The sequence below is a fragment of the Nymphalis io genome, chromosome 2 (genome assembly GCF_905147045.1).
Source record: "Nymphalis io chromosome 2, ilAglIoxx1.1, whole genome shotgun sequence".
NCBI lineage: Eukaryota > Metazoa > Arthropoda > Insecta > Lepidoptera > Nymphalidae > Nymphalis > Nymphalis io.
The window spans coordinates 5,330,948-5,357,117 of record NC_065889.1 but is presented as its reverse complement, the minus strand read 5'-3'; the positions used below and the strand labels follow the sequence as shown (position 1 = coordinate 5,357,117).

General features: G+C 30.5%; 1 protein-coding gene and 1 long non-coding RNA gene across 3 annotated transcripts; one reads left to right on the top strand and one right to left on the bottom strand.

Annotated features, from left to right (window-relative positions):
* Positions 1–273: 273 nt before the first annotated feature.
* LOC126779356 (uncharacterized) lies at positions 274–2,195 on the bottom strand. 2 transcript variants are annotated; one of them, XR_007670340.1, is made up of 3 exons: positions 1,990–2,195; positions 803–1,033; positions 274–506 (listed from the first exon to the last, which is right to left on the bottom strand). It is a non-coding gene; the product is annotated as an uncharacterized LOC126779356 (long non-coding RNA). The 2 variants fall into 2 exon arrangements; XR_007670334.1 differs by lacking the exon at positions 274–506 and having other exon boundaries at positions 680–1,033.
* A 7,910-nt stretch (positions 2,196–10,105) lies between these two features.
* LOC126774759 (uncharacterized) lies at positions 10,106–23,744 on the top strand. Its single transcript, XM_050496299.1, has 11 exons — positions 10,106–10,341; positions 10,997–11,130; positions 11,259–11,440; positions 11,893–12,061; positions 12,734–12,916; positions 13,038–13,042; positions 17,673–17,893; positions 18,008–18,141; positions 18,651–18,832; positions 19,507–19,675; positions 23,137–23,744. Exons 1-11 carry the CDS (start codon positions 10,151–10,153, stop codon positions 23,307–23,309), a joined length of 1,743 nt encoding a protein of 580 aa, XP_050352256.1. The 5' UTR covers positions 10,106–10,150; the 3' UTR covers positions 23,310–23,744.
* Positions 23,745–26,170: the final 2,426 nt, after the last annotated feature.

The window sequence follows — 26,170 nt, the reverse complement described above, 5'->3', positions numbered from 1 at the left end:
AATCAAAGTTTGTAAAACCGGGCCACACTTCTGGTGATCCTAACGCTGATAGTTCATATACTGAATCTATTAACTCAGAAAGGTAAAATAATGCAATAACACAAGTCCTGGGTATATGCCACAGAACAATCTTTTAACGGTGTTACTTTTTTATATTTTGTCTCTGTTTAGTTTTATTTGATTATTATTAAAAAAAACGAACTTTTACATTAAAACAAAGCCTGTAAAAACTGTAGACATTTCAAAAATAAATTATATTTTGCTATAAATAACGTAATATTTGGTAACAAAAGCTCTTGTAAATGTATTAAACGTGATAGTCACATATTATATTTAAACGAATTTATTTGTACGCCGAGTTTCAGCCACTAACTAAAATTGGGACAATTTTGACGCAGTTATACAAAACTTTTCATGACATTTTACTTTTTGTAGACATTAAATAGTTTTATTTCCGAGCTAGATGATTGGTGCATGAATGTTTCGAATAATAAAATTTAGAACAACTGCAAAATAAATATTTAGATTAATCACTTACATTCGACGTAACAAAAACGTAAAATTGATTCTCTAGATTAATACTGGGTGGGTCAATTAACTAACATTTGTAATTTGACAAAGAAAAACAAAATGATTAAGATTATACAAATTAAAAGTAATACATAAAATACAGACTCGGTAATGTTATGTATAATTTAATTAAATAATTAAAACTGTAATTTAAATATTTAATTGCAAACTTCATAAATGTAAATTGAATATTATAAATCTATGTTTCATTTTGTAGCGAAAAACATCTTACTCGTAATGTCAATAGAAATTATTTTTGATTTATTTTAAACTCCTATGTTTGACTTTCCTTCAGTACAATCGGTACATCGGGTAACATGTTCGACTGTTGGGAAGCGGATTGTATTATCGTAACAGCACACTAAATCTCGTTTATAGCATGCTCTTGATATATATAACATTTTCTTCTCAAGACATTGATTTCTTCGAATACATGCTCCATTTTTTTCCGTGCAGGATGGGTCTTAAAACAGAATATACATCTAAGCAAAATAAAAACCGCTTTCATACTTTTATTTATATATTATATAAGAGAAAATGACTGAAACTAGGTAAATGAATTTTCTTTTTATGACGTAGCCACCTATTTTTGGATATTCTACTTCCAGAGAGCAAAAATAAAACTTTAACCAAAAATCTGAAAATCAGGCTTGATTGAGGCTAACAAGACATTTTTACATTAAATATATAATTTACGACTACCTCGTTGGTCTAGTGGCTATATGTAAGGCCGCAGACTCGGAGATCCTGGGTTTAATTTCTAGCAAAATTCTCAGTAGCAGCCCGGTGTCTGGAAGTGTGTATACTTCCGTCGTATCGGATTTCCGTCCCATCGGATCCTAATCCAAGTTAGGGAATAGAGAGTGCACCTGTTTTTGCGCACACACTTGTGCACTATAATATCTCCTGCGTAGTTGGCTAAGCTCTCTTGAGATTGGCCGCCGTGGCCGAAATCGGTCTGGAGGATCTTTTATAATTTTCATAACATTAACATTTTAAAATATTAATTATATTTATTATTAAAAATATAATTAAATTAGTTTTATATGAAAATAAAATATTTCTTTATTGTCCGAAACAGTTACAGCACATACTGTTTTATAATTAAAATACGTAATGAGAAGTGGTGATCTTTTACAACAATGAGTCTACTTATTATGGAAAAATTATAAAATAACTCGTATAATTAATGCACCCGCACAAGGAGCACAAGGGGCACCCGCCCCTTGTTTCAATCTATTCTAAGAAATTGTATCACCATTATCTCCTTTTCGCTTTATAAAAAGTCTCTGGTTATATAAATGCTTGAAGTTTTATTTCTTCTACAGTTTTTGTATGTGTGTGTAATGATTTCTCTACCAGGGTTCCGCGGACCACGGTTTGGGAACCACGGCTCAAGGCAACTAAAAATGTACGTACGTATGTCAACAGCGAAGAACAATTTCTTTCCATTCTCGCTTAACGAAGTATAAACATGATCCCTAAAAAGCCGAGGATAATTATACGTTTTAGTAGATTTAATTTTAACTTCTGCATTGCTTCCAAAAAAGAGACAAATAGCGATAAAAAATAACACTTTTATCAACATTTCAAAAATTAACAAACTTTTTATAGCTATGCTGTAAAATGATCATTAACTCGCGCAAAGCGGAAAATGGTTTTACGTATAATTAAGACTCATTTTATTGAAATTGAAACGGGGGTACTTCAAAATTTAGGTAAGAATATCTGTTATGAGGGTTCCTTATTAATTATAATCACAAATACCAACATTGACTTAATGCTTGAATATCTATATAACATTGTCTAATAATTGCTTTGCTTAATTGGTAAGCCGGTATTTCAATTCGATTAAAAATATCACCAATGTCTAACTCCTGAGCTTTTAGGCATCGCTTTGCGAAAGAATCTACATTCTGGGGCCAAATTCTATTAATCTATAACGATTACAATACGTTCCCGATTCAATTCCAATCCAACTTTGACTATTCTATATTTATTCGGATCGAAACCAAAACGATATGATGTTAATATTTATACCGTTGTGTCAAAACCAAACGTATTTGTTAACTTTTATGCCAATAGTCGATAAATGAATTAAACAATAGGAACAGAACGGCAACAATCACGCTTCGATTCGATTGCATTAAAATGACTGTTTGTTAGTAGAATTGTTGCCTGATTGTGCGTGTAAGATGATTCTTGCTAGATCGTTTTTGTTATAAATTAAATTTAGTTTTATTTTTACTTTGTTTAATTAAATGGTTATTTACGAATGCCTGCCTTCATTTTTTTGTATACATGACATAACATGAAAATTAATCACACACAAATACTCGATGCTATTTTAAATTATACATGTACAAAGGTGGACTTATCCCAAACAGGGATCTCTTCCAGTCAACCGTCGAACAGTGAATGGAAATAATTGTATCAGACTTAAGAGGCAATATACATTTAACACATTGGAACACAGCTTATATGGGAAGCAAAATTAATGCATATATATAACTACTTCATTTACATATATTTATTAAAATATAATATACATTTATAAACAAAAGTAAGTTAAATAAATTTTCCATGAATAACAATTGCTTTTTAGTCGTGTCATTATAACTAGTAACTAAAAGGTTTTATATAATTTATATACAACTACTATTAGTTTTATATATTTTATATAAAGTTATATCCGGAATAAACCGTAAAAGCGTAGGGCGTGCAATAAAATGTAATAGGCAATTGGTGGAAATACTATCTGGATAGGAAAAAATGGATCGCTCGGGGAGATAATAACTGTTATAATAATTTTATATGTCACTAGACATATATAAAAAATGATAATGATAATGCCTTTTTTGTCGGAACGTAATCATGGCGCATCATAGTCGGTAGAAAGTGTACTTTGAAACTGATCAATCTTAGAACACTAATTGTAAGTATTAGCTGGATTTTAAGTAGCTATAATATGTTGTCCTCGTGACCAATTTCGGCCACGGCGACACAGCTCAAGAGAGATTAGCCAAATGCGAAGAACATATTATTATGCGCAAGTGTGTGCGCAAACACAGGTGCACTTTCATTCTCTCATTGTCATAATCTAAATAAAGGCTATTCTAAATATATTTTTTCATACAAATTTTTTCTTCAGATATAGAATAATTTCAGAGTATTTTAGTACGATTATATTGAACGTGAAAATTAATAAAATTTGGAATTTTCGAAAAAAAAATCACTCAAAAAAGTCTCAAATTCTAAGTGTCCTGATATACGAAATATAGTTGAAAAACAATGTATTTATGAGTATAATAATATCTTAAAAACATCCTGCATAAAAATTACCCATACAATTATTGTAGTTGTTGAAGTTCTATCTTAAAAAAGAAGCTCAAATATCTAAGTTTTGCTTAGATCGCTAATCAAGCTCTTCAATCCGTACCAAGATATTACTCTATTTTGTCAACTTGCACATACGCCCTCAATCAGACAACTTCGATTGAAATTACCTCCCATGTAATCTCGATTTTAGCTTCTTAGCCAGCTACATTTGTAGTGATATCATCATCATCCTCGGGAGAATTGCTGTACGCTTTGACTTTAGTAGCAAATTGTAGAACAGTTGATGCTTTCTTACCACTGTAACAATCTGTGAATACTATTTGTTATGAAAATACTTAACCGAATGCCATCGATAAAATAGGAAATTGGTCCTTTCCACTACACTTGACCAATTTTCAGGCGTCACTTGATTACAAGAATCATTTAATAATTCAAATATCTTTTGAAAAATTTGTTATACATAAAAAACGATGTGCTTTAATATTTAGTAAGCCTCATATTAATGTGTAAACACTACTATATAATTGATACGACAATTAAGTTAATGCTTGAAAAATCGAATTCAAAGTTAACAATGCGGTTTTTTTTATTCAAACAAGTAATTTTGTATTTAACAGCAAACCGAGAAAAACGTTACTTTTTACCAATTAGTGTCAATATTCAATCGATTAAATCAAAATGTTACGTATCTGCATTCATTAATTCCATCCGTCAAAAAATGAATAACCAAATGGACAGAGTATATATAAACACATCCTAGCCTATAACTTTGAAACTAATATGAAAAAGAATACTAAGATTCTATTTTAAGCTAACAGGAATTGTAAACTTCTATAACTAACAATTTTGCTTAAATAATTTGAACAGGCTTCATACCTATCAAGGATACCCGTGGGAACATTTCGCTTGATACAAGTGCACCTGTATGAAGAACAGCTATCTACCACCTTGTAACTTAAACTTTCGCGATATATTATCCAGTTTATATATTTTACTAGAGATTTAGCAGAAATTATACTAATTTTGCACTTCATTAAGACAGAATTGAATCCACCCTGGTTATGAACTACCTAAACGGAAGTGTCTCGTTATTGTCCGGTTATGTTACTGTAGTGCACTTAGTACACTTAGTGTATAATGTACAGTGTGTAAACTTTCGCGATTTTTACTATCCAATTTTTATAAATTATATCCGGGGTTTAACAGTGATGATCTCTTTTTCTTATTACTTTGACACGTTTGGACTGAGTTCCACCTGTCGTGGTTACGAACTGATTAGGAAATCCACACGACTGCATGAGTTTTCTTCGTCTGGCGTTCTTTATAGTGGCAATAAGCGTAAAGTAGCATTTATAATCCATATATGTATATGTATGTATAAACGTAGTGTTCTCGCAGCATATCGTTAAATAATATATAATAGAATATTATATAGATAGAATCAACTCTTGTGTTTGTAATACACGCACATCTCTGTTCATGTGATTAGCGGCGCATTAACGGAAAAAGGGGCTTATGTATGTGTGTTAATATTTTGAATCTGTAGTCTATTATTTTATTAGTATTTAAAATTCTTTAAAAACTATAAACCAAATGCTTAGAATATACAATATTATAATTATTATGATTAAATCAAATAATAAATTATGATAACAAAATACTTAAGATTAATGATAGCTTAAAAATTGACAGTGATAAAAAATAACAATTGGATTTGAATATAATTATACTGCTTTAGATATTTTTTAATCTAAAATGGATACTCTCTTGGCAATTATCTTATTTATTTAGGATTATCAACATGCCATATGGTAATAATTACAAATTAACAAGTTACAAGTTTATAGGTCAAAGGGTAAAAATTATCATTCTTATAAGTATGCAAAAGATACCCTTTTTTTTGTTTTTTCGCTGGCCTCCTTCTACGACATGACACTCGTAAAAAGAGACCATTTCCATCCAACACCTCTCGCTTCCAAGAATAGCGTTAATCACACTCGGCAGCGAGAGGTCTCCGCCAACTATCATCACCAGAGTATGCCTCTGTGGCAGGAGGGTGATAGCTATTCCGTGCAGGTACTTACCGAAGCAGCCTTGTCCGGTAAGCACTTGCGTCAGCCTAAACGTGAGTGTGCCGCTCCTTCTTGTTAGCCAGCGATTCAAGTGTGGGCGGATCGCCTCCATTATCACCAGGCCTGCTGATGGGGATTCCAGGTCCTCCTCCCATCTGCGAATCAGGGCTTATTGGGCTACAGACCTGATTCGCCCCACCCCCGCTGATCCATTCGCCCAGGCTTCCACCCGAAATATAATTACGAGTATAATAAGTATAATAATATAAGAGTATAGTGACTTTATATTCCTCCCGTACAAAACGCCAATTTCATATGTAAGGACCTAATATTAAAATGCAGTTATGTAGTTTATAATAATTATTTAGGAAATATATAAGTGGTATTGGTACAACAATACTATTTGACTATAAAATAATGAAACATAAACAAATTTAAAGACAAAAGTTCAGTTCTTATGAGCCAACATACTACACTTTAAACAGTTCAACAAGAGTCTTAAATTTTGCAAGTTTATTTGAGTATATATCAATATCCGACTTATTGTGTAAAAAGTTATATTGCCTAACTAATCTATTAATGGGAGGGTATTGGCCTAAGTTAGATTTAAACATATGAGTGCAAAAAGGAATGTACGTATTAACGCGAGGGGACTTTAATGGGTCGTTTATTCATAATGAAGAAATAATCTTGTTTTATTGAAAAGAAATTACAAAAATGAATGCTTTTAATTCACAGAATGCAACTTATTATTTTTCAGTGTAACTAAAAACAAATATCATAATGCATTTGTATATCCTGTTGCTAGCTTAGAAATAAAAGGTAGTGGTTAGAACGCGTGAATCTTAATCGATGATTGTGGGTTCAAGCCCGGGCAAGCACCATTGAATTTTCATGTGCTTAGTTTGTGTTTATAATTCATCTCGTGCTTGACGTGAATTATCAAAATTCTAACAAGAGTCAAAACGAAACGAGATCATTGTAATTCTGCCACATGTGTATTACCAACCCGCATTGGAACAGCGCGGTGGAATAAGCTCCAAACCTTCTCCTCAAAAGGGAGAGGAGGCCTTAGCCCAGCAGTGGGACATTAATAGGCTTTTACTGTACTGTTGCAATTATATATATATATATATATATATATATATAAAGATACATTTATAAAGTTATAATACAACAATATACAAAAAAAAGTAATGTGCTCCAGACCGATTTCGGCCACGGCGGCCAATCTCAAGAGAGATTAGCCAACTACGTAGGAGATATTATAGTGCACAAGTGTGTGCGGAAACACAAGTCCACTCTCTATTCCCTAACTCTCATAATCCGATGGGACGGCAATCTGACACGAGTTAAGGCGCAGAACCAATGGCTTTACGTGCTTTCCGAGGCACGGGAGTATACACACTTCCAACTTCGAAACTCCGAGCTGCTGCTGAAAATTTTCTGATAGAAAAACCCAATAACTTTTTATTGGCCCGACCTGGGAATTGAACCCAGGACCTCCGGGTCTGCGGTCTTTTATCAAGCTAGTAGCAAGTATATATATAGGCCTCTGCATCTTTGACAGATGATTTAAGCGGCATCGCGAAGGCACTTGCGTTCATGACTGAAAAGACCAATGCGAGAGAGGATCCTCCGGCCGCACTTCCGACAAGTGTATGCGCCCCCAGATGGGCGGGGGTTTGAAGCCCGCTCATAACGCCCGCTCATAGCAAGTATATAAACTAATGAAAGGATTGAAAATGCTTTAACTATTTCGTTTTAGTTTTAAATAAAATTATATTGATAGTAAAATCTTTATCCATTATAGAAGCAATATTCTTTCGTATTGATACAAAAAATATACCACCAACTGAAAAAATAATACCTCAGGCCTGAGAAGAACCAGCCAATTATAACAATTATCGTTACAAATATTATAACGCGAAACTCAGTTTGTTTGTTGTTTGTTTGGGTCCGCCTTCACGTATTAACTGCTCAACCGTTCATCATGAAATTTTGTAAACACCTTGTCAAGGGTACAGAAAAGGACAAAGACTACCTAACACCTCCAGCTTCCGAAGCGGCGGCCAGATACTAGTTATCAATGAATAAATTTTTGTTTTATATTCACAAACACAAACGTTACCTTATGATTGTTTTGAATTTGAATAAATGCATATATCTAAACTATTGCTGCGATCCTGTTGTAATGAAAGCAATGAAGTCGCGTAATAAAGGTGACAAGTTTATATTTTTTCCTAGTAATAACAGTATATACGTCACTTTTGCTAGAAAAACGTTTGTTTTTACGAACGTACATTACAATATCAATTACGATATTGTAAAGCAACAGTAAGTAAATATGAATAAATAGGATAAATATCATTGTTGTGTCTTGTTTAGTATTAATATGGAGTTTATTACCACCAACTAGAATGCCATAATAAATCAGATTATAGAAGTAACTATAAGCTCTATGCAAGCCATCCATATCCGTGAATAATATAATTTTCTTCACCACATTACAGCAGAACTGAACTTAGTGAACCTTAGAAATTCATATAAAAGTCAACCACTGCGTAAATATTTTCTACTACTGAAGTGCGCAAACACGGCAGGTTTCTATATTTCTTAACTAATATAATACGATGGGACAGTAATCCGACTAGACCCGCCTCGATCCTAGATCAGACGCAGCATCAACATTTTCAACCTAATATTCAACCAACTTCTATTCTCCGGCCTTCTACTGAGAATGACGTCTTGCCAGAAAATAGTGGCGTAACTCACTTTTTCGGGCCCCAAAGCAAAAAGTGGAATACTAATAATATTGTTGAAATCGCGTGAACGGAATTAAATTACCTACTCTTTTTTTGCGGTTTCTTATGGAAAAAAGGTATTTCGGGTCCCCAAAAAAAAAAGGTTGAAAATAAAAAATCTTTTGTGTTTCGCTGGACCGCCCTAGCACCAGTGGACCCATGCGACCGCATTATTTGTATTGGCATAGCTATGCCACTGACGAAAAAACTAATTGATACCTTATTAGTCTAATCCGGCTTGTGAACCAATGACATCAGTATCCTTATGAGCTAATCCCTAGATAAACGAAACGGTTGACGTACATTGATAATATATGCATACTAAGCTAGACAAAAAAATCCATTAAATAAAATAGTCAAAATTAAAAAAATAACCCAAACCATGGCATGGCAATTTAATAAGAAGTTACTAAAAGTGTAAATGTATAAGATATTTAAATATTCATATGTAGTTGAGTAGAACGAGTTTTCGTATTCATAATTATTTTCGTTACTTTTATTAATTATTTAATAAAAATAAAAAATAAAATTTTATTTACGAAAAACCAATTAACAAATTAGTGAATAAATCCGTAAACCCTAGGAGGAAACCCGCTTACGTTTAAAAAAGTAGCTATTGGTAGCTCGGTTAACGATATTATGTTTTAGCTTTAATTACAATATTATAGAATGATAGGTAGTTGCCTGCCTATGATGAATAATATATTCATAATTAAGGTAAAAAAATGATACGGTTACATGCCCTTAAGTAATTCGACTAACGAGCTTATCAGTCGAATCATATGTTTTAGCTTCTTTCAACGAGCAATGTTTCAAATCACTATAGCTGACTATTAATAATAATAAACAATTAAGACTAAATAAAACATAACATACCATAATTTTTCACAGTTAAAAGCGATAAATCTAATTTAGATTACGTTAAATTGATAACTGAACGATAAGAGCGTTATCATGGATGTCAATAGCATTATAGTGTCAGAAACTACGAGTAGACAAAAAGGATCGAGTAACTAATTCTAAGCTACTGTTTGTTAACAAATTAAAAATACTTGATCAAAAACTTATTTTGATTATTAGGCAGAACCAAAAAAATATATAAAAGGAACAACTGAAAAAGGTAATATAAATATGTAATATTTAAACATAAATAATCTACTTATAAGATTAAAACATATATATCTGATAATTTTAGATATATGATATTTGTACTCGCACTTGAATGTTATTTGAGCAAATTTCTTATCAAACAAATGAAGCCCTAATATTTTATGATTGATATGCTTGCAAGGGCAGTTAGTATACAAACAATCGCTGCGAAGCATGTATCGTTCTTAAACAATAAATACATATTGGTTGTAAAAAATGTGGGACAAATTGTGGATGATTCTAGCCGTGATTGTGTTTACTTATCTTTCGAAAAAGATAAAGACCAGTGAATCGAGCAAATTTATTTTTTATTTCAAATTCTCTATCTTCTATTTCTATGGATCTCTTATGGCTTGCGTTGTCTGGCCGTTATTTTTATTTAGTCCAAAAAATCTTAAAAACGCCGCGTAAGTTTTTTTTTAAAAAAGATATTTAGATAACATTTCTCTTAGCGTGCTATATAATAGTCAATATACAAAAATTTGTGTAGCTTTAAAAATGTAACTGAAAATAAATCTTCTTGTAGCTCATGTCGAGTGATTTGGTGGTAGGGCATTGTGCCAGCTACATCGCATATTTTACCGCTAAGCAGCAATACTTATTTTGTTGTTTTCCTGTTTGAAGGTGAGTAAGCCAGTGCCACTATAGACACAAGGTCATCTTAGTCCCCAAGGCTGGTGGTGCACTGATAATATAAGGGATTTTTAATATTTATTACAGTGCGATTGTGACCACGTATCTTCAGATGGCCCATTTTCCAGTATGACTACCTCTTTTTAATTTAAAAAAAATATATACGTATCACAGCGTAAGCAACGTTTTGTTATCAATTTAGGTCAAATAATTATTTTTAATGAAACACAATGTGGTTTTCATACTAGGTATAATTGAGATTTCTAGGTTGTACCAACTATCTCTAAAGACTTCCATCAATACCTGTTACAGAATAGAAGTTATCAAGTGATAAAGTTACTTCACTGCTTTTTTTATCTCATTTAAGCTGTTATTTCTTAGCCAGTAAAAGTATTTACAACTATTTACTCAATAATTATTCTTTTTCAGACTTGGTGCTTGGCTGATTAAGCCTGTAACTAAAATATATGGGTTAAAATGGCATCTGCGCAATGGTGAAGTGTTATCTAAAGAGGAAGGGGCCGTAATTATTTCAAATCATCAGTCGTCTCTTGATATTTTAGGTACATCCAACCTCATAATCATTTGACAAAAACCTACACAATATTTTTTTTGCGTATTACTATAAATGAAACTATCATTGTTGTTTATATATTTTCTGTCTATACTATAGTTTAATATTATCTTTTAGGTCTCTTTAACATTTGGAACGCTGTTGGTAAACTGGCGCCTATCGCTAAGAAGGAATTGTTCTACGTATGGCCCTTCGGATTAGCAGCCTATCTCGCGGGAGTAGTATTCATAGATAGGAAAAACGCAAGAGATGCATATGAACAACTTCAAATTACATCAGATGTCATGGTTAAGAATAAGGTATCATACAGGAAACACCTCAATTTCGTATAATCTATGTTATAAAATTTATTAACACACTGTTATTTTCAACATTCATATTAATAAGTACAACATTTAACAAAATTTGAACTGAATTATATCAGTGGATAGAACTGGTTACAGGCAAGCACCATTGAATTTTCATATGCTCAATATGTGTTTATATCTCACTTCATGCACGGCATTGTAGGAAAACATCGTGACGGAAATCACATGTGAATAAAATTGTGTCCCATGGATATCCACCAGCCTGCACCTTACAAATAGTTCCTAGCCTTCTTCTTATGAGAATGTCTTTGTTCATCAGTAGAGGGGACATAGACAAGCTGTTACTTTACCAGACTAAAAATTACCGTTAAAATACAATGTCCTTTGCTTTACGTAATGTCTCATCTACCAAATTATGTATTCTAACATTTGCATTATTTTAGACAAAAATGTGGCTATTTCCTGAAGGTACGAGGAATAAAGAAAACGACACTCTTTTGCCTTTTAAAAAAGGAGCATTTGCTATTGCAGTGGCCGCACAAAGACCAATCATACCTGTAGTCTTTTCTCCATACTATTTCATAAACGAAAAGAAATATATATTTAACACAGGTACCTCTAATTAATTGATATAAATAATATGATATGATATAAATAAGTTTGTCGACTTCAATATGTTGATAATAATGATTTCATGTATTTTTTAAATTATAATTTAGGCATACAAAACTTATCAATTGATTATTGTACTAAGGTCAAAGAACTTAATTAAATGCGATAATCTTTATAGATATGTATAATTAAACGTCTAACATCCGCATGAAGAGATCCTAAAGCATTATATTCAAAATAAATAAGTGATAATGAGATAGAACTATTGATTTAATATCTATAATTGTTTCTTTTACTCGTAAAACTGATTTCATGCCCTTTTGTAATAACAAAACTTCATAAGAAAGTTGTTAAAAAATCCTAAAAAAGAATGTTTGTATGAATGAAGAAAAACATATTTTTGCGAGTGCATATATTGGATAATACGTGTACTTCAATAAAAAATAATGTTTTCTGAGCAGTCTACGTTAAAAATGGAAACCGGTCAGGAGGATATCATTATTATCATAACATTTTATTAAACTTTCTCTCTAAATGTTTTTTTTTAATATAATAATGTTTTTTTTTTGTATTTTATAAATTTAGTGTACCGGTTACCAGATAACAAAAATTGACAATAATATAAAAAAATGTATATAGGATTACGTTCAACTCTATTCAAACTTGTTATAGGACACATAGTAATCCAGTGCTTAGAGCCCGTGGCAACAGAGGGATTGACAATGGAGGACGTCCCGGATCTTGTGGAACGAGTAAGGAATCAAATGGATAAAAAATACAAAGAACTCATGAAAGAAGTTTTGAGTGGTTTACCGAATGACTACCCACACGCTTTCAAAAAACACAAAATGGTAGGCGATTAGGAAAAACAACATTTTAGCGACCTATTCCAACATACTTAAATCTCAATCGAGTTTTGACAGTTTTTGTGACGTTGATTTTATAATGTAATGCATTAACTGTATATTTTCTTTAGGTTTAGTATTAACTGTTTAGGAGAATTAAATAAAGTAGGCACATTCATTAACTTATCGAAAAGATTCCAAACTTCATTATCATTCATAATTTTAAGACATTCTTCTGTCGATCTGTAGAAAAAATGTAAAAATAATATGCTTAAACTCACTTGTTATGTACAAACAAAGGGCAGTAAACTTAGTTGTCAATGATGCTTAAAAGTAAAAAAAAAATGTCTGTACCATTTTCAAAAACAAATTTTATAGCACATCACCGCAAACGAATTCTGTCACACTGATGCTTACTTTTCGTGGTAAAAATCACAATTACTTTATCCACCATCAACTTTGTTACATCCATAGAGACTAAATCTGAAATCACTGCTAAGAAACTTGGCATTGTAAATAAAGTGATGGTGAAGTACCAAACTGGAACATCTTTACACTTTATAATATAAAGCTTATATCCGCTCATGTAGGAAGCCAAAGATCAACTCGAAGCATCGGGCCTCGTTGTTGCCTTAGGAGACCTTCGATTGCATCGCTAATTGAATCCAAATTCCACATTTTAGAACATCGGTGCAAAATACCCTGTCGGTGTTCTACAGGTTGGTATTCGGAAATTGTGTACAGGGGTAATGTAATATAACAATTAATACTGCACCTCTACGTTTAGGCGCCGTAACAACTACAGCCTTTATCAGATATCTACAGCCTTCATGGACCCATTCGCACGAAGCTATTTGTATCCTCATTTATCATGCTCACAACAACGGTGTGTCCTTCACGCGTCTATATTTCTTGACATGAAAAACCGCGAAACCAAATATGAAGAGGCATTGTCTACGCAAGCGCATTCCATATCAGACTGCATCATCGCTTCAGCTGTAATTCATACGCGTACGATTACAAAAAAAAATATTCGGCATTCGATTTGCATTATTATCTAAGCTCGTCGAACTAAAACGTTAGTTATAACTTTTTTTATACAATTTGTTTTTTTATACAAGTTTAAGTGTTTATCTTGTATTTAATGTTGGTTTAATTTGTTTATACAAAAATACATGTGTTTTATTGAATTGTTGTTATTTAAATACAATTTAATCTCAATATTTTTTTAGTTCATGTTTTTTTAATGACGTTTTGTCATTCTTTATGCTTAGTAATTGTGTTTTTATACAGTAAATTAGTATTTTTTAATAAGATATAAATATATTATTCCAGTCAACGGAAAACATTTGCGTGTCTATAACATATTATAAAACTCTCACTTTATATCCATCATATTATGTATGCGTTGTTACAAAGACAGACCGTACTTCCTTGTATGTTAATAAATATAAAACGTGTTTAATTAAATTCATTCAATAACTAGTTGTTATTTTAATTTAAGCGTTATTACTTGTGGGTAAATGTTAAATATATAAGCTGTAATTGTTGTATTTTGATTATTATTTCATGCTAATTTAGAAATAATATATATATATTATTTTTTTATTATATTTATTGTGTTGTATTCTTACTTGGATTTGCCACCCTAATTATTACTTGCCTCGGCCTCCTTGGCCAATTGATATTTCGACACTAACACACGATGCGATGTAGCTAATAGAATTGAAAATTTGCTGCCTAGCTTATTCCACCACACTGCTCCAGTAGTGAAGTAGCTTGAAAAAATGGTGACGATGACAATTTTTATCACGTTAATTTAGCGCCTTGACCGTCAACGAGTCAAAACTACCTATTCAAATTTATTTTTAAAATGTGTATAATATCTAAATTTTTTCCCGGGAAATTTAGCGTACGGTCTAAAAGCCGGTCTTTTAATCCATGGTCAAAACTTATAACAATTTGTTAGATTAACTATAGTCAACTAATCAACTAGTGGTTGAAGTGCTATTACGTTTTCCAATGTCTATTTTAACTAAAGTTAAACTTAACCATTGGCTATTATTATTATATATGGTTTTTTGGGGGATTTAAAGAAATCTCCAGAGCATCGTTGCATGGTGCCTGTGGCGTAGAATCGCAATTTAAGCAATATTTCCTTAAGAGCTTTATAGCTTGATTCCTAAAACGTAAGAAATAATTTAAGATAGTGCTGTTGTGAACATGGTTGGCCAATTAAAGATACAATAATTGAAACATTAAATCGGTACATTACCTTCCTTGTGGTGGGAGTTTTTAGATAGGTTCCAATTTGACCGACTAACCACATAACCGTTTCCTTGGACAACCGATACCGTTGGCAAAAGTCTACACTATCCTAGGTGTCCAAAGGTGAGTTACATGGTTCAAAAATTTTTCTTATTAACACGTACTCCGCAAATATATCATCGTCTGATGAATTTGCCGACTATATTATCATAATATCGAACTACGTTTGGTTGAGTTAAACACGGATCAAAAAACCGACCCTTAGAGTTCCAGTGAGATTTTGGATAACATTTTACGAATTTTTGCTTACTCGGGTACGGGGCCCCTGTATCTTTGTTACGGCTGATAGTGTAGCGACGCCCCTGTGCTCCAGTGTGATTTGGTAGATACACATGTGGCAAACTTCAACGTACACAAGAAGCTTAACACGCGATGTTTTCTTTCAAGGCCGATCACTAGACAAATTATAGAATAAAAAATATGAAAACGCCGTAGTGCTTGCTCGGACTTGAACCTTGAACCTTGACTTGATCTTCGGTTAAGATTTGAGACATGTTCCAACCAGTGTGCCGACATGGAACATGTAAATTTCGGCTCTAAATCAAGTAAATAACAATGCATATTGCCTAAATGTTAAACTTGGCTTGGACAACGCCTCTTTTCCGGAGTGAATGGTATGGAATGGTGAAAAATAGAAAATGAATCTTTAAATGCCTGAACAGTTCTTCATAGTTTATAGAACCATCTACACACACGTTTAGCTTATAACACCCCTCTTTTTACATCGGGCGTTCAAAATATATGAATTATAATTAGCTACATATTATAATGATGATAGCCAGAAGAAAAAGGTCTTAAAATAATAATAATAAAAAAAATAATTTCGGCCTCGGCGGCCAATCTCAAGAGGGATTAGCCAACTGCGCAAGAGATATTATAGTGCACAAGAATGTGAGCAAACACAGGTGCACTCTCTATTCTGTAACTCTCATAATCAGATAGGACGGCAACCCTACACGACCGGAAAGAGTTCAGGCGCAGAACCAACAGCTTTATGTTCTATAGTTAGTTAGCTTTAGCACGACATCAAGCTACTCGTAGATATAATTTTATATTGTTTGCATACCTTATTAATAATTACATCAGCTTATGTCTTATCCAGTAATTAATTGGTAGAACAGGTCAGACTGCACAATAAATAAACATTATTAATGGGATTTAGATATTAAGTTATAAAAAGAACAGGACCAGGAAAAGAAAAGCTGAATGACATAACTTGACTGTGGCAAGTTAAATGCTGTGAGTTAAAAGTCCCTTGGTGATAAAATTCATTTATTTGATGATAGGGCTTTTTGCAAGCCCGTCTGGATAGTGGATAGGACCATTAACTCATCAATTATTCTACCGCTAAGCAGCACTAGTTAGTATTGTTGTGTTTAAAGGGTGAGTGAGCAAGTTTACTAAAGGTAAATAACTTCTCAGATCCCAAGTCTTAAACATACTCCGCGTTTTACCATACATCGCGATTTAAGGATTGGTTATTATTTCTTTAGTTTATGAATAGTAGTAACCATTTACCATGAGGTGACTAACCTTCACAGATATATTTTTTAAAGATAACAAATTAGGTAAATATTATCATTTATAAGTGTATTACAAAGTCCTTATAACAATATGAAATATAATTTAATTATTATTCCCGATTTCCATCGGTTACACAAAACTCGATAATAAGAAGCCTATTGACTAAAACTAAACATATTTTACTGACTGGTAAACCTTAAATTAGGCTATCAATGTCATTGGATTGCCATAAGTATGAAGATGCTATTTGATATTTGATTAACTCAACGACAAAATATGTTACCAGTTTAATTTTTACGGTTTTACAATTACGATGTGAGTAATTATTTTTAAGTCGTATTTATTATATTTATTATTATTAGCTTATTTTTAGTTTCGAATAAATATTTTTTTAAACGAAATTCTTAAATTCCTTTTATTAACTATTAAGGAAATAAATGGTTTTAGACAAAAGATAAATAGGTATTAATTATGTACAATTAATAACCAAAATTCTGTCTTCTTTACTTCACAGTATAAACTGGTAACACTGTTGGACAGTCTCTTATTCTCGAGTCTGTCAGACAGTTTTCTTTAATCTATAGCACAAACAGATCGTTGCATTGTGCGGCTATTTAATAATATTGAATGTCGCTATTTCGTTTTAAAAATGTAATATAATTATCATTATTACAATTGTTTGTAAACGATTTTTATAATCCATTTTGATGAGATTATAAAAATCTACTCATTTCAATATAAATTGTGATTTTAATGTGAAATCATACAAAGAACTAAAAATTTAAAAATACAACTCATATAGTTGACTACTTTAATTGAAGATTCAATTAAACCAACGTAACGTCCGAATAAATGTTATCGCGTCTTTCTGAGTTTATATTATAATTATTCGAAGAAAGACGTCTTGAAGCCAGTGCGGCATCCATAATAAACGAAATTTAAATATGTGGGACAAAATTGTTTACATTTTTATCATAACAGTGGCTACGTATATTTTGAAACAGCTTTTTTCTGAAACACCTAATAATGTAAAGTTTCAATCTAAATTTCTCGTCTTTTACATTTGGACATCAATAATAGCTTTGTTACTGTTGCCATTTTTCGTATTCAACCCTAAAAATGTTAAGAATTCATTGTAAGTATATACATTAAAATATTTATTTCTTCGGTAATTCAATCGATACTTTGATAATATTATAAATTTAAACATTTTTTTGGAAAATGAACGTTTTCTTATTTTATTTTGCAGATTTGGGGTGCAAATAATTAAACATGTGACTAAGCTTATAGAAGTAAAATGGCACTTAAGGAATGGTAAAGTCCTTGTTGAAGATAGAGGTGCTGTGATTGTATCAAATCATCAGTCTTCTCTCGATATATTGGGTATGTTTCTCTATTTATTAGTATTATAAAAAGTATATATAATAATATAACTGTCACAAGAATTTAAGAATATTAATAATTTATTTAATAAAAATCAGAATTAATCTTTATCCATTCGTGATATAATCTGAATTCTAATTAAATTTGGAAAAGATAAGAATGAAGGTTTATATTAATTACTGTTTGTTTGTTAAAATTAGAATAATTGAATTATCTGGTTTTAATCATTAGATACTGGTGATAACTCGTATCGAAATCAACCACCTATAATATATATAATATAATAATATATATTTATATTCCAAATATTTTATTAAATAAAGTGAAAAGCTCATTATTTAGGAACTCATTATATGAAAACAAAGAAAATAAAATACATAAAGACAACTTTAAAAAAAATAACACAAACAAATTGTCTATTAACTAACTAAATAATAAGCCTTTATTTTATTGGGTTCATAATATTCATATACATTGTTGAATTGAAATAATAATACTTATTATTTCAGGCTTGTTCAACATATGGCATGTTGCTGTCAAAATAGCAGCAGTTGCGAGAAAGGAGTTATTTTATGTTATGCCGTTTGGCTTATCTGCATATCTAGCTGGTGTTGTTTTCATTGATAGAAATAATTCAAAAGATGCATACAGGACTCTAAAAGCCACATCTGAAGTTATGATCAAAAACAAGGTAGGGACTGAAAAATAAACAAAAAAATTATTATTTTTATAATCATATAAGCATAAGGTAAGCTTAACGAATTACTGTATTTTATATATATATGGATTCTGAGATTTTATGTCCCAGCATAATTACAGTCACAGAAAATGATGTTCCTCATACTCATAATAAAAACAAGGCAATCCTCTCTAAGTCTAGAAATAGTTTATTATAAAATATTTTAATTAGTTTATATTTTTTACACGAAAAAGAATTTTTATATTCTTATTTTAAATAATTGTTATTAATTTACTTGATATTGATAATCGATAAGTTCAAGAAACAATCTATTGATTGCTTCATTCTCTCTATATACAAATGAGCAAGTGCTGGACCTAATGCAACCAGTAAGTGGTCACCTTTGTCATAGACCATGCCCACTGGCACAAAAATAAATTTGGAACCCTTCTTAGCTTTTGTCCGTTTTGCTATTACCTCACTCATCCTTCAACAAGAAGCACAACAACAAGACCCATCTGATATTGACAAACAATATAGACATTGACAATGACTAATGAGTGAAAATCTAAATTACGAATAGCCATACCTTTTCAAAAAGGAAAAAATTAAACAAAAATAATACCAGTACAATATAAAAAAATTTAAGTTTATTTCTACAATACAAGTATATATTTGTTTTGCAGACAAAACTATGGCTGTTTCCTGAAGGGACAAGGAACAAAGATTTCACAAAACTACTGCCATTCAAGAAAGGCGCCTTTAACATAGCCGTGGCAGCGCAAGTTCCCATCATTCCAGTTGTGATCTCACCATACTATTTCATTAATAGTAAAAAATATATATTTAACAAAGGTATGTTTTTGTTTTTATTTTATTACTATTTTAAAATGTATATATTTTTAAACAAATTGATTTTTTAAAAAGGTCCTTAAGTTTTTATTGGTCCTTAGTGGAATGAAACGAACACAAAAACTATTAATCTGATTGTAAAGACAAAAAAAAGCTAAAAATTGAATTGACGCAATATCATTGGTCAAGATCTGGAATAATCTATGATATTCTAATGAATATTAATCCAGTCAACTGTGGAATACTTTGCCTGAGTATGTATTACCTGATAGGTACAACATTGGTGTTTTCAAATCCAGAGTAAACAGGTATCTTCGAGTCAAGTGTGTTACATCCTAGACCATGTGCTTGTGACCATGATGCTTTACATCAGGCAAGTCAACGGTCAAACGCTGGCCTATAAATGATAAAAAAGGGTTAAAAAAAGAACTTTGGCCAGCAAAAGGTCCTTTCTTGACCTTGAGGTGTTGCCGCTATTTGCGTGTTACCAAAACAATATTTTTTTTGTCTGTCTGCCTGCCTGTATGTGAACTCATCTGTCAAAAGTTATAAAAAATTATGTATATTTGTTGTTACAATATATGTTGCGGCCATTAGCCCATAGATGTGGCGAGCTTAATGCGTCAATTTCTGAATCACGGTGTCCAGATTTTCCGGAGTGGAGTGCCCTTCTGCCATACATAATAGCATTCTGTCGTTGTTCTGCCGTCTTTTCGTCTGATTGTTTTGAGTTTTTTTTTTTAATTTAAATATTACATTGATAATATTAAATACGTTGTGGCTTTAGATTTCAATTATTGACTCGCTTGTAATTTTGTCTATCAATCTTAAGTTATTATTTTTGTTTTTAATTTTATAGATTATTACTTTAAGGTTACCTATACCTTAGTTTGTATGGTTTAATAAAGCTTGCATTAAATTATTTAGTTTTAAACTTATAGTTTAATATGATTAGAAGGGATGTAATTTTTTTTTGTGTTACCTGCTGCTGCTTTACCCTTTGCTTTACATATGTAGCAAGTTCACGTGTTAGTCGTGTCAGAAAAATCGTTGTTCTAGGAAATGAAAATATATATTCTAATATTGTATATAAGGAAGCATTACAATAACTCTTTATTTATTTTTAATTACTACAATAATAACAATTGCACTAATCTCTTTAGTACGAAAGGTGGATTTTCGATAACGGCGTGAGCGAAGCCGCGGGTCAAGCGGTTGTTTTAAATAATAAAAAAGGCGTTTTTGCTACGTAGTTTGCTAGTTTCAATTGAGCTTTTCATTTAATTTATCAATGTAACATGACTATTTAAAAGTGCTTATAAGAGAATACATGAATAAAAGTATACCTTGATTTTGATCATCTCAATTTAATTTTAGCATTTATAGTTCTGCACAATTAAATTCGTTAAATTATATAAAAAAAAATCATATAAAATGTATTTTTATCAACTTTTAATAAAAACGTGGCATTATTTCAGTTGAAAATCTTATATTTGTAATTGTTTATGAAATTATCATAATAATGCAACATGCCATTGTTTTTATGTTTTTTTGTTTTGTTTAAATATAATTACGATATTCTCACAGTAAAACAATCTAATTATAATTATAAATAAAAAAATTCAATTTAAAATCAAAAAATGGTGCAAGTTCGTCTGGGTAGGTACCACCCACTCATCAGATATTCTGCCGCTAAACAGCAGTACTTGGTATTGTTGTGTTCCGGTTTAAAGGGTGAGTGAGCTAGTGTAATTACAGGCACAAGAGACATAACATCTTAATTCCCAAGGGTGGTGGCGCCTTGGCGATGTAAGCGATGGTTAACATTTCTTACAATGCCAATCTCTATGGGCGTTGGTGAAAACTTAACAAATGCTCGTCCGCCTACCTATTCTATGAAAAAAAAGATTCAACTTCTATCAACCACCGAACAAATTTAAACAGAAGTTTATTTTACAGTAAATATTTGACTACTTACTTAAACGTCAAAAACAATATTTTTTTATACATATATAACGCTTACAATTGTTAATCCAATCAATAAAATAATTCTTTATTTAAGTAGTCTTATAAGAGCACTTTTGAATCATCGTGTTACAGTATTGAATTAAACGTAAAGCTACCGATTCGGAATGTTGATTCTACCGAGATGAATCGGCACGAAACTCAGTCTCCCTCCTCCTCCCTGCTATTTATGCTCTTTTACTTTTAGACATTTGGCAGTATATGAAATTTGGTAGGAACGTGCTTTCTATGAACCATTATAAAATGCGGTCGTGAAATTACGAAAAAAAAATTGTATAGCACACCAATATACTAAAATATTTATTCAATATCTTTTATATGTATTGTTATACTTATTGTCAAAAATCTACCACGGTTTTCTAAATATTTCTATAAACAGACAAACAGGTATTTCTTTTTATTCTTTTTATATGAATTACAATAAAAAGGAGAAAAGGTCTTTTTTTAATTGCATTAAATAATTATGAACAATTAAAAATATAAGTACAAGACTCAACAGAAATAATGCTACGTTTTTATTATGAGTTGTTAAAAATACATTGCATATGATTTTTTTTTATATAATTTAACGAATTTAATTGTGCAACAGAAATATAAATGCTAAAATTAAATTGAGATAATCAAAATCAAATTATTCTTTTATTTATGTGACCATAAATAAATAAGCGATGTGTTATTCATTTTATATGTTTAATGATTTTTTTGGCTAAAATTTTAAGCGCCTTCAGCGTATACCTATTCGAATTTATGCACAACGTTTGTAGACGCAACGTTTTATAATAGAACACTTCTGACCCTCAAAACTGACACGTAGCTATAACGATAATGAATAAAAAGAAAACACATTTGGCTGTACACATCTCTTACCTTAGTGGGCTATGGCTAAAGACAATTAGACCGTCAGAGACAATAATTAGGTGATCAGAAAAAAAAATGAGTTTTCCTTTTTATTAATATAGTAAATCAAATAATCGAATAATATTAGAACAATCAGTAGTCAGCCTTAACTCACATATAAATAAAACGTCTGGTGTGAAAAGAAATATTCAAATTTAATTTATTTTATTAAATATTCGTTAATAAAATAACTAAAACTTCAATTAACTAAATACTACAAAAAATATCAACATTTACATTTTTTTTGTTTATTTAAAGGATATTCAGTTGAAGTATTTATGAAAGTATTTTACATAATAGGTATATTATTATGATTATATAAAACGAATAAATCACATATATATATTTTGAAATCAGTGTTATTTTATTTCGTTAATTATATAATTTATGTATTTCGTTTAGGGGAAACTTAATTGATTGATTTTTTTTTTTATTATTATTTATAAGATATTCGTTCTATTCAAATAAGTATTAAGATATAACTATTATGAGTTTTAGTAATTTTATCGAAGTATAAAACTTAGTTTTCCTTTCAATTACAGGTCACGCAATCATACAGTGCCTAGAGCCGGTGCCGACCGAAGGTTTGACAATGGAAGATGTGCCCGAACTTAAGGATAAAGTTCAAGATATCATGGAGCGTGCCTACAAGGAGTTGTCGAAGGAAGTCTTGAGCGCTTTACCACCGAACTACCCACTAGCTACACAGGACTGAATGAGACGGTAATAAAATGCACTACCTGTGTCTAATAATATCCAGTATCTAATAATAAGCAGTCGAAACTAGTTTGATCCAGTAAATCATAATAAAACATCAGAGAAATGCTATTTATATAGATTTAATTGTTCACGCATCAATACAATAACAAATTGTACTACTAAAATTTTAATGCAATTTATGTGTTAGAGATACAATTATAATATTATAATCCAAATATTTTTATCGGATTTATACTGCATTTGTCGAACAATGGAAGGAAATGTGAATAGAAACGCTTAATACTATTTTGCTTTGCATAGTATGAATAAGTTGCGTCACATCTATGTAAATCGTATATGTGAAAATATAGTCACCGATTCCCATATTATATTTTTGTAATGGAGCATAAAATATATTTTTTTAAATGTGATCAAGTTTCCAAGGGATTTATTATTTAATTGGTTACAATAAAAACTGTTCAATATCTCGTTTATATTTTAAGGTTTAGATTAATTTTTCAGGTATTAGATGTTCTTTGATAGTATTCACTCATATTGTTTTGCTATTATTATAATTCGATAATATTATTAATTAAAATAACTAGTTTATATTCATTCTTATGTATATATTTTTCATGTTAAATTTTTTTTTAATGGAACATGAATTACTATTGCTGTGTACCGAATGAATAAAGCATTAGTGAATAAATGTAACAAAATAGTATTCATGACACATATTATATTATTTATAATTGGACATATAAAATCCAACATGTTTTTAATAAGAACTATCTATCCTATTCCAATCGCAGAAGGAGTAAAGATTAACCTTAGATTTACATATTGCATACGATTTGCGTTGCCATGTTATACTACAAACAATACTTGATTAATATATCTTTCTTTATAATACAACACTGTTCGACTTAATCACTTATACCACTTTAATTTTACTTCAAAAGTTCCGATAATAACTTCACTGATATTCAAGATTTACACAAACAAACAGTAGTTCATTTATGTTTACTAATCTTATAGTTAGAATAGACTAGTATACATTATGTCACACAAACAAAAACTGCTAAAATTTCACGTCTCTAATTAAAACGCTTTTTTCAACTACAAAATAGATAACCTTATATACTCTCATAATTATGAAAAAAATACTTCCAATAATTCTACTTTAATATTTACTAGATTTCGAAATGTATATAAAAGAATATGATATAAGTGTAATATTAATTTTTTTTGACACCTAATGGAAGTAAGGATTTTCAAATTATATACCTACATATTCAAATTTCATTATTGTAAAAAACTCATATAGAAGTATATATGCATTTAGATTGCGTTTAAATGTAGAAATGTTATTTTTAAATTTAAAACAATGAAGTCGTGTAACAATAAACAATGAATCATGATTTAAATGGTTGCTTTAAACGTGTATGCTTTGTATTCCATTCCTTATAATACTTTTGCATATACTTAAAATTCTTCTCGAAAGCCATGCAGATCTCAACTTAATTACATAATGCTTTATAACGGGAAATTTCAATGTCTGGCAATCTCTAGCAAAATGAAATTTATGTAATTTGGGTTGTAAAATCTATAGATTTAAAATATTTTTTTTAAGTTTAGTTTTTAATACAATGATTTAAGTTTTTTTTTGTAAGAATTGGAACACATCCGAGCTACTTTCTTTATGCCATTACAAATTTGTTTTAAAGTTAACTTTTTTATTAAGACTTATAGGACATGATGATGAAATTCATTCAGCTTTTAATAAAAAAATATTGCCATAAACTATAGTTTAAGTAAGGGCAAAACATTAGTGACGAGTTGTTTGCGAGTGAAAAAGAAAATCTTTATATAAAATTAATCTCACGATTTCCATCTAGAAAGTCGTATGTAGCAACAATCGTGGGCTGAATTTAAACAGAACGATTGTTGAATTTGAATTTTCTTGCGTCATTTCTTAATGATTTGATAATGCTTTATCAGTATTTTAAAAGTGAATTAAGGCTGTGTGACTGGAAATCCTAATGAATGATGGGGACTTGTATATATTTTAAAAACGTTTTTAACCAAAAACCAAATGTTTTTTTTATTGATATGACAGCAATGGAATAAGACATTTTAATCAAAATGATACTTATTTTTTATTTCTATCTCTGTATCTGTAAATATTTTTTTTTTGATACTAAATAGATGCATTTTATATTATAGACATTGCACCAAAATTAATATTTTTTTCATTGTTATAATGTATTACAAGATAAAACTTGTAACTTTTTTACTTGATTTTCTTTTTTATCGTATTATTGATAAATATTTATAACATTTTTAAACGTTTAGAATATAAGTAGAATACCATGTGTAGATATAAAATTATTGTCATTGTATAAATATCATTTGAGTGCTAAAAAGAAAAACATTTGTCTGAAATAGTCTTTATGATAACTTTTTAATATTATAAACAAATTTATATTACTTATCTATATGATATTATCTTTTATAAATTAAACATTTGTAAGGATTTTTTATAATCTCAAGAATATAATATTTTTAGATGTCCCTATACTTCTATATTAGTATTTTTCAGATTGTATTCTTAGACAACACATACGCTATCTAGTCTGGGCAATATTGTTTATGATATATTTCAGTTTCGATATTGTATTTCTTTTACAGCAACTTCTATAGCCAAATCAGATCTAGTCCTAAAAAGCCCGCCTGCCTGCCAAAAAAACTTTGAAATAATTTTGACTTAATTTTAGTATTATTCGCTGTATTAGTATTGACTTGAATGTATAGAGGCTGATGACTATTATTTTATAACGATTGGTTTTCTTCTTACGTTGTATTATATTAATATAT